This window comes from Mandrillus leucophaeus, unplaced genomic scaffold (assembly GCF_000951045.1).
Source record: "Mandrillus leucophaeus isolate KB7577 unplaced genomic scaffold, Mleu.le_1.0 Scaffold302, whole genome shotgun sequence".
Taxonomy (NCBI): Eukaryota; Metazoa; Chordata; class Mammalia; order Primates; family Cercopithecidae; genus Mandrillus; species Mandrillus leucophaeus.
In genome coordinates this window covers 1123652-1138197 of record NW_012103166.1, presented here as the reverse complement: position 1 = coordinate 1138197, position 14546 = coordinate 1123652, and the positions used below count along the sequence as shown (strand labels likewise).

General features: G+C 38.1%; 1 protein-coding gene across 2 annotated transcripts in view; it reads right to left on the bottom strand.

The window, feature by feature from the left end:
* Positions 1–5157: 5157 nt before the first annotated feature.
* The window catches only part of TMEM39A (transmembrane protein 39A), a 32074-nt gene continuing 22685 nt past the window's right edge, over positions 5158–14546 (bottom strand). Inside the window, exons 6-9 of one of the 2 annotated variants that reach the window (XM_011987192.1) lie at positions 13548–13896; positions 12446–12633; positions 10384–10504; positions 5158–7854 (exon numbers count right to left, since the gene is read on the bottom strand). In XM_011987192.1, the coding sequence (XP_011842582.1) occupies positions 7621–7854; positions 10384–10504; positions 12446–12633; positions 13548–13896 (892 nt within the window). In that variant the 3' untranslated portion in view covers positions 5158–7620. Of the gene's footprint in view, positions 7855–10344; positions 10505–12445; positions 12634–13547; positions 13897–14546 lie in introns of both variants that reach the window. The other variant, XM_011987190.1, reaches the window with a different exon arrangement.

The window sequence follows — 14546 nt, the reverse complement described above, 5'->3', positions numbered from 1 at the left end:
TTCTTTAAATGTTTGGTAGAATTAAGCTGTGAACTCATCAGGTCTTGGGTTTTACTTTGATGACAGACTTTTTATTACTGATTCAATCTCCTTACTTGTTATTGGTCTGTTCAGATTTTTCTATTTCTTCATTATTTGGTCTTGGGATTACACGCATCTAAGAATTTATCCATTTATTGTAGATATTCCAATTTATTGGCATTTGTTTATAGTAGTCTTTCATGATCCTTTTTATTTCTGGGGTATCAGCTGTAATCTCCTTTCTTTCATTTGTGAATTTATTTATTTGATCTATTCTTTTTTTCTTAGCCTAGCTAAAGGTTTGTCAATTTTATCTTTTCAAAAAAGCAGCTTTTTTTTCCATTGGTCTTTTGTATTGCCTTTCTATCTCATTTATTTCTGCTATGATCATAATTATTTTCTTCCTTCTGCTAACTTTGGGCTTAATTTGTTCTTTTTCTAGTTCTTTGAGGTATAATGTTAGGTTGTTTATTTGAGAACTTCTTTTTTGATGTAGGCATTTATTGCTATAAACTTTATTCTTAGAACTGCTTTTGCTGTATCCCATAAGTTTTAATATGTTGTGTTTCCACTTTTGTCTCAAGATCCTTTAAAATTTTCCCTTGAATTTCTTCATTGACCCATTGGTTGTTCAGGAGAATGTTAATATCCATGTATTTGTGAATTCTCCAAAATTCCTCTTGGTATTCTTTTCTCATTTCATACCATTGGAATGAAAAGATATTTGATATAATTTGTGATTGGAAAAGATATTTGATATAATTTCAGTCTTCTTAAATTTGCTGAGGCTTTTTTGTGCCCTAACATGTGATCTATTCTGTTGAATGCTCTGTGTGCACTTGAGAGTGTGTATTCTGTTGCTATTAGATGGAATGTTCTGTATATGTCTGTTAGGTCCATTTGGTCCAGTGTTGCTCAAGTCTAATGCTTCCTTATTCTGTTTGGACGCTCTGTCCATTGTTGAGATGGGGTACTGAAATCCCCTACTATTCTTGTGTTGTAATCCATCTCTCCCTTCAGATCCTCTAATATTTGTGCTATATATTTAGGTACTTCAATATTGAGTGCATATAAATTTACAATTGTTATGTCTTCTTGATGAATTGACCCTTTTATCATATGATGTCCTTCTTTATGTTTTTCTTTTTTCCAGAGTTTTTGACTTAAAGTCTACGTTGTCTGATATAAGTATAGCCATCCTACTGTCTTTTGGTTTCCATTTGTGTGGAGTATTATTTTCTATCCCTTCACTTTCAGTCTATGTCTAAAAGCGAGGTGAGTCTCTTGTAGGCAGCATATAGTTAGGTCTTATTTTATCCATTCAGCCACTCTATGTCTTTTTATTGGAGAAATTAATCCATTGACATTCAATTGTTGCTAGGTAAGGACTTACTACAGTCATTTTGTTAGTTGTTTCTGATTGTTTTGTACATACTTCATTTCTTTCCTCCTCTCTTGCTGTATTCCTTTGTGGTTTGTTTTCTATAGGAGTATGCTTTGATATTTTTGCTTTGTGCTTCTAAAGATTTTTGCTTTGTGGTTACCATTAGGCTTACATGGAACATCTTATACTTACAACCACCTATTTCAAGCTTATAACTACTTAACTTTGCATATAACTCTATACTTTTACACCATCATTACAATCCAATAGTATTCTGAATGGGCTCTGCTTTATTTATACGTTTGAGTTTTGTGCATGTTTCATGTTATTAATTACCAGTTTTTTGTTTCAGTTTAAGTAACTCCATTTAGCAATTCCTACAAGGCAGGTCTAGTGATGATGAATTCCTTTAGCTTTTGTCTGTCTGGGAAAACAAACTTTTTTTTTTTTTTTTTTTTTAAACTTCTCCCTCATTTATGAAAGACAGCTTTGCTGGATAAAGTATTGTTGGTTGGCAGTTCTCTTGTGCACTTTGAATTTATCCTAATCTCTCCTGGCCTGCAGGGTTTATGCTGAGAACTCTGCCAATGGTTGTATGGCACTCCTTTTTATGTGATACGTTTCTTGCCTCTTGATGCTCTCAAAATTTTTTGCCTTTGATTTTTGATAGTTTATTATGTGTTGTGGTGTACTCCTCTTTGGGTTGAATTTGGTTGGAAACCTCTGCAGTTCCTATACCTGGATGTTGGCATCTACCACAGATTAAGGAAGTTTTTAGCCGTTATTTCTTTAAATATGCTTTTCAGGCACCTCTTTCTTCTCCTTCTCCAGCTGCTATTATGTGAAGATTTGGTCTCTTGATGGTGTTCCATAACCTGTAGGCTTTTAGAAATTCTTTTGTTCTTCTTTTTTTTTTTTTTTTGCTCCTGACTAGATAATTTCAAATATTCTGATTCTTCTTGATTGAATCAGCTGTTGAAGCTTTCTGTTGAATTTTTCAGTCTCTTGAACTTCTATCCCATTCTTATTGTTTCTGTTTATCAACTTTCTTTTTAGTGTACCATTTTCAAATTTCATTAAATTTTTTATCTGTATATACATTAATAGTTCACTGAACTTCTTTATGGGTATTATTCTGAATTGTCAGTTATTTCATAAATCTCCATTTCTTTGGGGCCTATTATTGGAGCTTTATTAGTTTCTTTTGTAGGTGTCATGATTGTCTGATTCTTCGTAATCTGTATGTTCTTGTATTGTTGTCTGTGCATTTGAGGAGACAGCCCCCTCTTCTGGCCGTTACAGGTGTTCTTGGGCAGGGATAGCCCTTCACTATTTAGTCTATCCTATGATTCTGGAAGGATCAGCTGATGATAACCCCAGGCAGGCAGAGCTTCTTGTGAGTTCTCTAGCTGACTGGGCCACTGCCTTTGCTGTATTGAGGGGAATTGCTGGTTGGGTATTGCAATGACTTCTGGTCAGACTGGCCACTTCTGGTACTGCCTGGCTGATAATTCTGATATTTGGGACCTGCAATTGGGCAGGGCTGTAGACTGGGCTACAAGGTTAGGCGGAGTCACTACTCATAACATGTGTGTCCAGAGGCTGTACTCCTTAGAAATGTGCAATTAAGGGTTGCTTCCATCAGGATGAAGCCATGGAGTGAAATTTTGGCCGAGTTCCGTGGCTTTTGTCTCTGGAGTTAAGCAGGTCTAGCCACTTTGCTTCTTCCGGATGTGTGGAGGTGGAAGTCTCTTTGCCTGGGCAGGGTCATTGGAAGTGCTTTTTGGCTTGGTGGAGCTGCTGCTTGACTTCTAAGGTCAAGGTGGTCTAGCCCCTTCACTTCTCCAAAATAAAAGGCAGGCATCTACCTTCCTGGCAGGGTTGTTGGGAGTTGGCTCTGAAGCTAGGCAGGAAGACCAGTAGTGTAGGCACTCAGGCTAGATTGTACTTCCCACTGTCCTTTTTTTTTGTTTTGTTTTTTTGAGATGGAGTCTTGCTCTGTCGCCCAGGCTGGAGTGTAGTGGCACAATCTCAGCTCACTGCAACCTCTGCCTCCCGAGTTCAAGCAATTCTCCTGTGTCAGCCTCGCGAGTAGTTGGGATTACAGGCGTGAGCCACCATGCCCAGCTAATTTTTGTATTTTTTGTAGAGACAGGGTTTCACAGGCTGGTCTTGAACTCAGCGACCTCAAGTGATCCACCCACCTCAGCCTCCCAAAGTGCTGGGATTACAGGCATGAGCCACCACACCCAGCCCCCACTGTGCAAATTTTGAAGGTCACCAGCTCAGCCTTGCAGGTGGGCTATGAGGTTGGCTGATATCTTTGATCAGGCACCTCAGCCAAGCAGGAACACAGAGGTCCACCAGTATCTGCATGCTGTTCACTACCTCTGCTTCCTTTCTTTGTTTCTACCTGATTCCAGGCAGTCTAGCCATGTGGTTTCCCCTAGTGCTTCTCATGAGATGAGACCAGACTGGGCTTCCTGGGAAGCATCTTGGAATGCTAGGGAAACTGGATCTGGTTTTCTTTTCCCCCTGTATAAACTGTTGGCCTAGGGAATTCTTCATCTGGCATTATGTCAACTTGGGGGAAGGGAGTGAGCAATATAGTCAAAGTGAGACTGTTCTTACCCTTTGAATTCAGATTTCATTAAGCTTTATGGACCATACTAGTGTCTCAGACTAGTTTCTAAGTGTTGGGGTTTTCAAAAAGATGTTCTAGTCTGTGGAGTTGCTAGCTGAACTTTCTATGAAAGCAAGTGGAGGCTGAGACTTCCTACTCTGCCGTCTTGCTCTGTTTTTTATTTTCTCTTACATGGACTTTTAAAAGAGTTGGCTAGTCTCCTACTTGTAGTCTCATCGACATTGCCCCATCTCCAAACCTTCTACATACTGCTGCCAAAGTTGTCTAAGAGAGGACAGTGGTTCTCAAACTTCAGCATTCCTCAGCATTCCTAAAAATCACCTGGACAGCATGTTAAAACAGATTGCTGGGCTCCATGTAGTTTCTTACTCAGCAGGTGTGGAGTAGGGCTTGAAAGTGTCCATTTTTAACAAGTTTCCAGTTAAGTGATGCTGATGCTGCTGACCTAGAGATTACTTTGGGAACTACAACCCATTGGATCGTAAGTTATTCTTAGCTTAAAATCTTTCATTAGCTATCTTCTGTCTACAAAAGTCCCGAGACATCTGTCAGCTTATTTGAAGTACTTATGAAAAGTGCACTTTATTGGGCTTCACACTCAAGATTCTTAATAGATCTGATATCTATTACATATCTCATACATATTTCTATTAATGAACACCTTTGTGTGACAATTGGTTCACTTGTCTGTCTTCTATTAGTTAATGAATTCGAACATCACTATCTCCAGCACCAGTGTTTGGCATATAATTGCCCAGTACATAGAAATGAGATGCCTGGCTAGCTCAGCTAATAGAAATTTTTTTAAAAATTAATTTAAAAAAAAAGGGAGAAACGGCAGAACAGATGGCAGTGGTGGTGACTGATAGGGACAGGAAGGAAAGGAGGATCAGGAATATAAACATGGAATCAGAGTAAATAGAATATTGAGGAAAACTTCTGTCATGCTCATTCCTGTGAACTGCCCTCCTCTATTCATTTATTTAGCCACCTTAGACCACCCAGACTAGTCAAGTATCTTCTTTCCTTTTCCAGTATCCAAGTCCACCCAACTGAACTTTTGCTAAACCATGCTTTCCACAAACATTTTTAACTTCCCAACAAAGAATTACAAAAAAGGTCATTATTTAATGATTACACATTTTTCCACTATCACTGAGCAAATATGGTATCCCTTCTGTTACATGAACTATAATAGGATATCCAGGTAACTAGTAATTTTTCTCTCTTCCATGAACATGGCCCCTACAAAAACAAAACAAACAAAAACAAAAACTAAAAAACAGCTGGAATGTGTAGAACACGTTGAACTAAACGGTCTTATGCCCCTTATGCTGCCATATCTGGAGGTGAGGGTAGGAGGAACTTTGCAATTCCATTAGCCAAAATTTATTTTTATTTATTTCTTATATCCATTTATTTATTTAGCCAAGCCAGTATCTGGTTCTGTGCTATTCCCTTAGGACAGGACCAAGACAGATCAAGCCAGAAGGGGCATCATATCAGTTTATAAGACTGGTCTGTTATCTCTAATCAGGGTTATCTGGGTTACTTTTCCAAGCTACAGCCAACTTGGGGCAATTTTGATGAGATATCTCTGTGCCCATGCCACCCATTTTGCTCTAAACTACTGAGTAATCTCATCAAAATGTTTGCTGCCAAGAGAAGCATACTTTAAGATCCTATGGAAAGCATAGAGAGATGGCAGATTCCCTATCTTTCTCACCCCTACCTCAAGAACCACTATATTTAGGCTGAACTACTTTAAAAAGCAACTAACTAATATACTTATTTTCGTGCTATTCTTCCAATATACCAACAGTGCCCTTGCTGCTACTGTAACATGGCATTCTCCCCAAAGCTATTTATATGATTCAGTCTTGCTTTTGCTTTGCTCAAAAATCATCTCCTCAAAGATGCCTTCTAGCAGTGCCATTCTTACCACTATTTCCTTGCCCTCATTTCCCTTTGCTGCACTTATCACTACTACCAGGGAATGTTATATTATACATAAATTTATTTGCTGTATTTTCTGCACCACCTAACTCCCCCATCCCCATGCATATTTTAAGCTCTGTGCAGGTAGGACCTTTGCATTTCTTATTCACTGCTATATCCCCAGGGCCTAGTATAGTGTCTAGTGGTTAATATATCTTTGTTGAATGGTTGAACAGACTCAGGCTGAATGCCAAATAATGTTAACTTAAAAAAAAGTATATGCATCAAAATATTTAAGGAAACAACTATTAATTTAAACATAAACTGATATTGGGTACCTTGGTTTTATACACACTCCTCACAACGCTTCCTTTGGTGAAACCTTTCAGAACTCTTCTGCAAGAATTATTTTCAGAGCCAGCTTGTGAACTACATGATTGGTCTTTTTACTTCATAAGTCTTATTTTGTCTCACCAGAAGTTTCAGAGTGTAACAAACCAAACTCAGCACAGAAAACATAAGACAATATATTTTAGATTCTCTAAGACAAGGTCTCATAAATTTAGATGACAAGTGACAATATCAATGGACTAAGTATATCACCTCCCATAACCTAAAGGGCTAATACTCATAAACATAAAAGTTCTGGAGTATGAAATTTAAAACACAAATTTTGGATATAAATTATCTGAATACAAAGCTGTAGGTAATTCTTATCTTTCACTTCTCCTCGTAACTCCAAACATAATGCCACTGTAGGTGGGTTGCTGCTAGACTACATCCAAGATTGTTCAGCTGAGGACTTGCCCATTCTCCCAGTTACCTGGAATTTTCAACCTTCCGATACTCTAGCCAACAAGGCATTTGCACTCAGCTTCTTCTACTGATCTAGCCACACATCATCTCCTTCACGAATGAGGGCAGTCTAAAGACTTCCTGTCTTGCAAAGTATTGTTTCAAACAACTAAAAGGAAAATCTTTGGAAGCAGAAGTGGAAAAACAGGAAAAGTGGCAGCAAAACCCTGAGCCTCAGGATAGTAGCTTATTCAAAAGTATATTTACACGTCACAGGGTAAAAGAGACCAGCTGAGTCCCTATCTTAGAAAGGAAGCCTACTGCTTCCCCTTAGTAGGCAACAAAGAGAACCCCACCTAGGACTTTAACCCACTCTTTTCCCGATGTATTCCAATACTATTAGCCAGCTGAACTAAAAGAGAATGGGTGCTGGTAGGCAACTCCACTGATCTCCCTTTCTTTAGCAATAATTACTGGCCAGCTGAGGGCTAAAGATAATGAAGATTGAAAGAAAAGCAGACATACCAAAGGTACTGTGTCAAGTAATACATGAGATGTGTTCATAAACGAATGAGTTATTCCAGAGCCATACAAACAAATCAATCTCTTTACTGGACAGGCATACCTCTCATATGTATATTATTCAAATATACTAACACATGAAAGATCACATCACCTTGTTTATGGATACATTTAATATCCCTTACCCTTCCCGACTTTCAAAACATAATAGTATACAAAATATAAAATATCTTAAATATTTATAAAAATCACAAGAAAAAAATAGAACGTATGAAAATATTTTTATCTGAGTTCTCCCTCATTGTTGAGAGGCAGCTTAGTTTGCCTTGAGTTCATAACTGTTGAGTGGGTAGGAGTATGCCCTGCCTAATACTATTCTGTCCCGGAGAAGTTTAAATAAAACATAGTAGTTGCAGAAGAGGATGAGAGCCATGGAAAGTGTGTGGTTCCACTTCTCCGACCGCAGCAAGGAATAGAGCTGATAGAAGACGACACTGCCCTCAATAAGGATAAGCAGATTTAACAGCCTTAATGGTCGATGAAATAAGAACTGTAAGGAAGTTAAAAAAGCAAAACGTTATTTCATAGAAAAGTAATGGCTGTAGTTATTCTTGCATTTATTTTTCAAAAATAATTTAATATTTACAGGTTCCCATATATAATAACAAATAGATCTGTTTATTTACTATCAGGCTATTTCTTGCTATAAAGACTGAAACATTTTCCTTTTTGCCCAAGAAATAATGAAATAAGTTTTATTTCAATGCCCCTGAGACACGAAAAGAGATTATGCCCAAAAGAAAACTACTTACAAACATTTTTCTTAGACTGTATCTTAGGCATAGATTTTATTTAGGATAAACACGAAAGTATATTTATCTAAGACAGAGGTGGATAAAGGACCAAATAGGAAATATTTTAGGCTTTGTAAGTCAAGAGGCAAAAGTTAAGGATATTACATAGGTACTTATGTAACCACTTAAAAATGTAAAAAACATTCTTGGCTTGTAAACTAAGACATAAATACCAACACTAGAGAAGTTTGGGGAAAAGAGAGGTTACAAATCGAGTATCAATATAATAGTTTCTTAATTTTTCCTTAAACTGTTTACCCACCATGGTCACTTACTGAAATCCTCTACACCATATACCTGTGTGTTTAATTACTGATTTTTTTCTGGATATTGAGAAGTAGGGTACACAAAGACAGGATAAGGAGGAAGGAAAAATGAGTCAGAATTAGACTAAAAATAGGGCTTACTACTATATTTACTCCCACTAAATTCTCCACTCTAAAGGCTAAATTCTGGTTTTCTAATACAAAGTTATGAATACAAACATATAGGCCACAAGTTGTAAAGGAACATTAACAGTTCAGTTTAACCAGTCTAATCCTAAATCTAGATGAAGACAAACAGTACAGTAACAGCAGTGATCAGATCTAAAAGAACTAATTTAAATGGAACTTAGATCTCAGAGCTTACACCTCAGAATGAAGCCAAATTATCCTGACAGCTTTAAGTTTCCAGGTTCAAGAGGAAGAAAATGTTTAACCTGGAGTCTGACAGCGATAGGTAATAGGCACATTTTAAATGACTGTTTTGAAACTTCAGTGTGCCTAAGAATCATTTCCAAATCCACAAATGCTGCCAATTCCTGGGATCATCCAGAGATTCTGGTTCAGAAGTCTGATATAAGGACCCTGAATCACTTTTTAAAAATAGTGGGCCAGGTGGCCCATGGATCACTTTGAGAAGCACTGATTTAACTATCTATCCAGTCCTGCAAAATCAGTAATAAATCAACTTGCCTAATCTTCTTTCCATGGATTCCATCTGATTTTTCAGCTGTCCAAAGCTAGCAAGGAAAATACCTAATTTTCAAGCAGAAAATTCTAATGAACTATTTGGCTATCACAGGTCTCAAGGAGATAGCAAGGACCAACAGAAGTCATTAATGGCCTAGAGAATTCAGCTGGCTGAATTAAATATTCTATACAGAAATCAAATGCTCATGTACTTGTGACTTAAGTCCTTTCCTCTACTTTAAGGCATTTCCACTGGCGTCAAGAAGGAGATGCCTGTCATTTTCTCATTCAAGGGCCTTTCACCTTCCCCATGTTCCTCCCAACCTGCCCCACCCTGCATTCCCCTACCATGGTATTTATAAGCATCATGCCTGGTGCAAGTTCCCAATATTTAATTGAAGTGTCCCTCAGTAACAAACACCTGCAGAACCAGAAAGTCCATGTACCCCCCTCATAGGAACTGGGAAGGACTGAGGGAGAAAGAGATGCAAGTATTTTTAAAAGATCTTCAATTCTTGTTTAGAATATGATCCCCTTTCAAAAGCAACACACTGCACTATGGGCATTTTTACTATAAACAGTCCCCCACAAGCACCTAGTTTTCCCCACTCGCATTAGTCAGCTGGTCTTTCTTTTATAAGTATATACTTTTGTCTTGTACAGATAATTTCTGGAAGGCTGAAAGACCAAATAGATCATAACCAAAGGGATGAGTTCAATGGAACAGAAGCTGGATATAGTGAGTTTCTATTGCTTTTTCCTTTTTTAACTTTTAAGCTTTTTTCCTTTTGATGGCATTTATCTGACTTCCAAAGGGGAAGCTAAAGCCTTTTTAAAGAAACAACATATATGACAAATACCTAAAAATAAAACCACCACACTATTAATATATTAAATGTCACTTATGGATACACAGATACAGTATATCTTAACAATACCACTAAACCAAACTCTTACAAAACAAAAATGGTAAGATGAAAAAGGAGTCTTAGATAACTGCCTACTTGTTTCAAGTAATACTAGATTCAACAAATACCAATGTAACTACAGAAACCAGCTAAGCCACTAAAACTGGAATAATGGTATATGATCTTCAATCTGCCCTTCAGAAGACATTTCCAAAGTACAGGGACCACTGTTACGCTAGTGGCAATAATTACCTTGTAATAATTTCCTCGTATGTGCTACACACTATGCTACATGCTTCCATACAGGTGGCCTCCTAACACTTACCCCTAAGCTTATGTTTGAAAATAAATAAGTGGTACTTGCATAAAAGCGGGCATGGGATACATCTGAAGGCACTGCCACGTTGTAAGGCCCCATGGCTCTATATAAACATCTGCTGTGCCGCACCAGCACCCCTTGAGGCCATATTGTATTTTCTGACCAACTAAGGGAGAAAGAAATGCAACGTTAGCATATTGGCAATTACAGATAAGATAGTATCTGGCAAGGCCAGCTGTATTTTAATGGAAGGAATTAAACAATCAAGGCTTCATCTGCCTGAATTCTGAAAATACAGTAATTCCATGGTCAAACTGGAGTAGTTTTAGAAAGGATTTGTTACTTTAAATTCATTGCTATATAGTACACAGAGGTTGCAAAGAAGTACAGTTAACTCAGTGTCAAAGGACTTAAGAGGCTTAGAAGAATGAGCAGACATAAATGTGTAAGCCAGAAAATAGTGTGGCTATGAGTCACACTATGAGCCAGAAAATAGTGTGTAAGCAGGCAGACTGTCATCTCCATCCCAAGTGAGCAGTCTACTGGTGGAAATGCTAGAGGGAACAAACAAGAAGAGAAAGCTGATGGTAATAAGCGTAGTGGAGAAATTAGCACATTGTCAATCTAGCATGACATTTACTTTAGAATTACATCCCAAAAAACTATAGGAAATCAGTTTGCTTATCACACAATTCAAATACCTCACAACTGTAAGAAAGTATACAGTAGAACACAGCGACACATCTCACACACACACAGACTTTTCACTGCTTTTGTGGTTTATTTTTATAGGTTTCTCTGGGGGAAAAGAAGTTACAGAAGCAGCAGCTTCATTCTTTCCAGCACAATGGAATTTGGGTGGGGACAGGGATCTTCAGGTTAAGCTTTTTTTAAAAAAATCTAAGTTAATTCATCTCTTCCTGATTTTGGAAAGGTTAGTTTCCTAGGGTAAGAACTGGGAGGCAGTTTAGATATGTTATTTAAAAAAAAAAAAAAAAAAAATTCTAGCACCCTGAAGCTTTCCCAGTTCAGAAAATGTTCCACCGGCCTTGCTCACACTTACCAGCATTAAAGTGATGATACACCTCATGGCCATGTGCCATCAGTAGCCTGAAGATGTACAGTACTAGTACTGTGGATTGTATTTTCAATTTTTATTGAAATCTGTCCTTTGCCCACAGTCGGGTTTCTTTTCAGCCTGGCCCAATCTCTTTCAGTTCCTGGGCTTGAAGGCCTGTGCTAATCTGTATCAGACATCAAGGCAGATAATTGAAGGGAGAACTCTTAGGGGGAGAGGGAAAGGGAAGGTCACCTCAATCTGTCCCACTTAACTAGGGAAAAATTTCTAGGAGATGAAATTTGTGAAATGTTCGAATTACAAAAGGGGGAAGATGAAGATGGTTTGGGTCTGAAAGAAAAGTATGATGAAGGACTCAGAAGTGACAGAATAAAACGGTCCTAATGTTAGCCATTTTGGATCACAGGAGCCATGTGGAGTAATGACTGATAAGGGGGACACAACGAGAAAAATTCTTCCAAAGAACTCACAGTCAGGCACAGTTCTCACTTAAACACAGGAGAAGCAGGGAAATATTCAGTAGAGAGTTTAGAAAGAAAATAATAGTAAAAAAGTACAGGTAAGCAAAATTACTAGAATAAAACTGCATGTATTAGAAAGAAAAAAATGAGAGAAGCATATTCCAGCTAAGTGTGAGATGAGTAGCTAGCAACTACTCAGCTGTGGCAATGAAGATGAGAAGACAAATCTTAAAGTCTTCTAAAGAGGAATAAAATATATGACTCTTTGCATTTGGGCAAAGGGATAAGATTGAAAGAAAACTCCAACTGTATTGCTTGGGAGACAAATTATATACTCTAAGAGTGACTGGGCAGCTGAAAGGTAGAACGCATTTAAGAAGCTGGGGGTGGTGGTGGAAATGAGTTAATGTCCCTTGTATTCAGTTTAGCATGATGACAAGCATCCATGTAAGACAAAAACTAAAAATTAAATGTTCAAAGCCAAGAGCAAGAATGACATACAAAGCAAATAAACATGATCAGCAGCATGTAGAAAGTGTTACATGGTTTTACCCTCTAGCTTACTCACATGTGCTGGGGAGCATTGCTGTAGGACCCATGTTCCAGCTTCTGCCACTTGCCCAGGTGAGCAGCTGATTTATGTAGCAAATCACAGTATTTGGATGGCAACAGTTGCGTGGTGAGCATGACAAAAGCATTGATCCACACCATAATGAGGTGCTCACATGACCAGCGCATGTCATAGTACTGGGTACTCTGGAAGAGATCAGAAGAGAGAGAAATGATACGTGCACTGGTAAAAAGAGGCAGGGATGGGTGCGTGTACATATGCCCTGCAGACAAATGCCACACTGAATCACACATGCACTGGTGGTCCTGCTGTCCGTGCAGAAAGTTCAAGAGCAGAGTCCTCCACAATCCTTCAACCTGACTTTCTGGCTGTATGAGTTAGGGATGGGAGGGAGAGGCGATTATATTTTAAGTGTCTCCTTTCTAGAAGAACTGAGTATTCTCTGAAGGACCATTCCGGCTGCAGAAGTACTTCTGAATGGGTAAAGAAAGGGCACTAAAATGTCCCAAAAGATTTTGGGCCCAAGTGACATCCAGACCATTTTTCTTTTCTATTGAAGTAAACTGAAGTTTAGATAAAGGTTAGATTAAATTCAAGGAAACTCCTGACAACCATGTTAAGATCAACCATAGTAGGCTGAGTTTTACTGAAACCTTGGTCCTCTTAAGCTACTACATACTGATTCTATTATAAGTACATTTTGATTCTCCCCAGAAACTAAAAATACTTAAAAAAAAAAAAAAAAAAAAAAAAATCAGCGCCAGGCGTGGTGGCCATCCCGCCTATAATCCCAGCACTTTGGTAGGCCGAAGTGAGACGAGATTGTGCCACTGCAATCCAGCCTGGGAGACAGAGTAAGACTCCATAAAAAAAAAAAAAAAAAAAAAAAAAAAGAGGGGACCACCACGGGTGCATCACATATATGGAAATACCTATCCGCCAACCAGGAGCGGTATTAGTGCACTCCAGATGCAGCCGAACTCCACCATCCAGGCTGCCAAAGGGGAGACAGAGAAAAGGGGGATTAAACAAGAAATACCCAGTTTATGTAATTCACACACAGATCCAGGAAGCACATAAAAGTAAGATAACCACTTACCTTCACAAAACACAGGGGGAGAAATGCAACATAGTAGGCACTGAAGAGGGAGTTGAAGAGAACCTCCTTGATTCTGTGGTTGAAATCTGCTTTCAGACATTCTACTTCATTGCGAATGAGGTCTGGAGATAGGGGACAACTGTGGGTGGGGATGGGTGTGGCATTATTAAACTGTTCTTTTAGAGACTCCAGCAACAAGGAGAGAAAGTCTTTGGATTTGGCCAAGCCTCCCACAGTCGAGGCACTTTCCTCTACTGCCTGGTGCTGAACCACATAGTTATAGTCTGTGAGAAGAAGATGAGCTCTACTATCTTGATGAAAACAGCAAAGAGGAACATAAACACCAAACCTGTAAAACAAAGTGTGAAAATGAGACCCCAGATACCACCTTAAATCACACCTTATAACTTATGTCAATATAACTTACAACTTATGTCAATAAAATAGTCAGGACCCACAAGAGTAAACATAACTCAGGAGGGGCACTGCTGATAGTAAATTCATTATCTGGAGAGCTCTTCAATTTCTTTCCATAAAAGCTGTGTACATTCATTGTAGATTATAGAGAACCTACAGAAAACCACAATGGCAAAACACTCATCACCTAGCAATACTCATTTTTATAACTAGATGCACATATTTCCAATATAAAGTTTCTAAACTTTATATATAGTTACATATGCTTTTTTCCTTTTATGTTTGGCCTCATACAGTACAATGTGTTTTGTATCCTGCTGTTTTAACTTTGCATGTGTGCATGTGTGTGTGTTGAGTATTTTCCATGTGCACTGAGTATTTTCTCAAGTCTAAATATTTTTCTATGGCAATTTTTAAAGATACAATAGTATTCTCATATAGAGATGCCATAATTTACCCATTTCTCTCTTGCTGGAAACTTAGGCTGTTTCTTATTTTCCACTACTATAAATAACAATGTGATAAGGATTTTCCTAACACGTGTTTACATTTGGTCATTTTAGTACAGCTTGTCCTTCACTT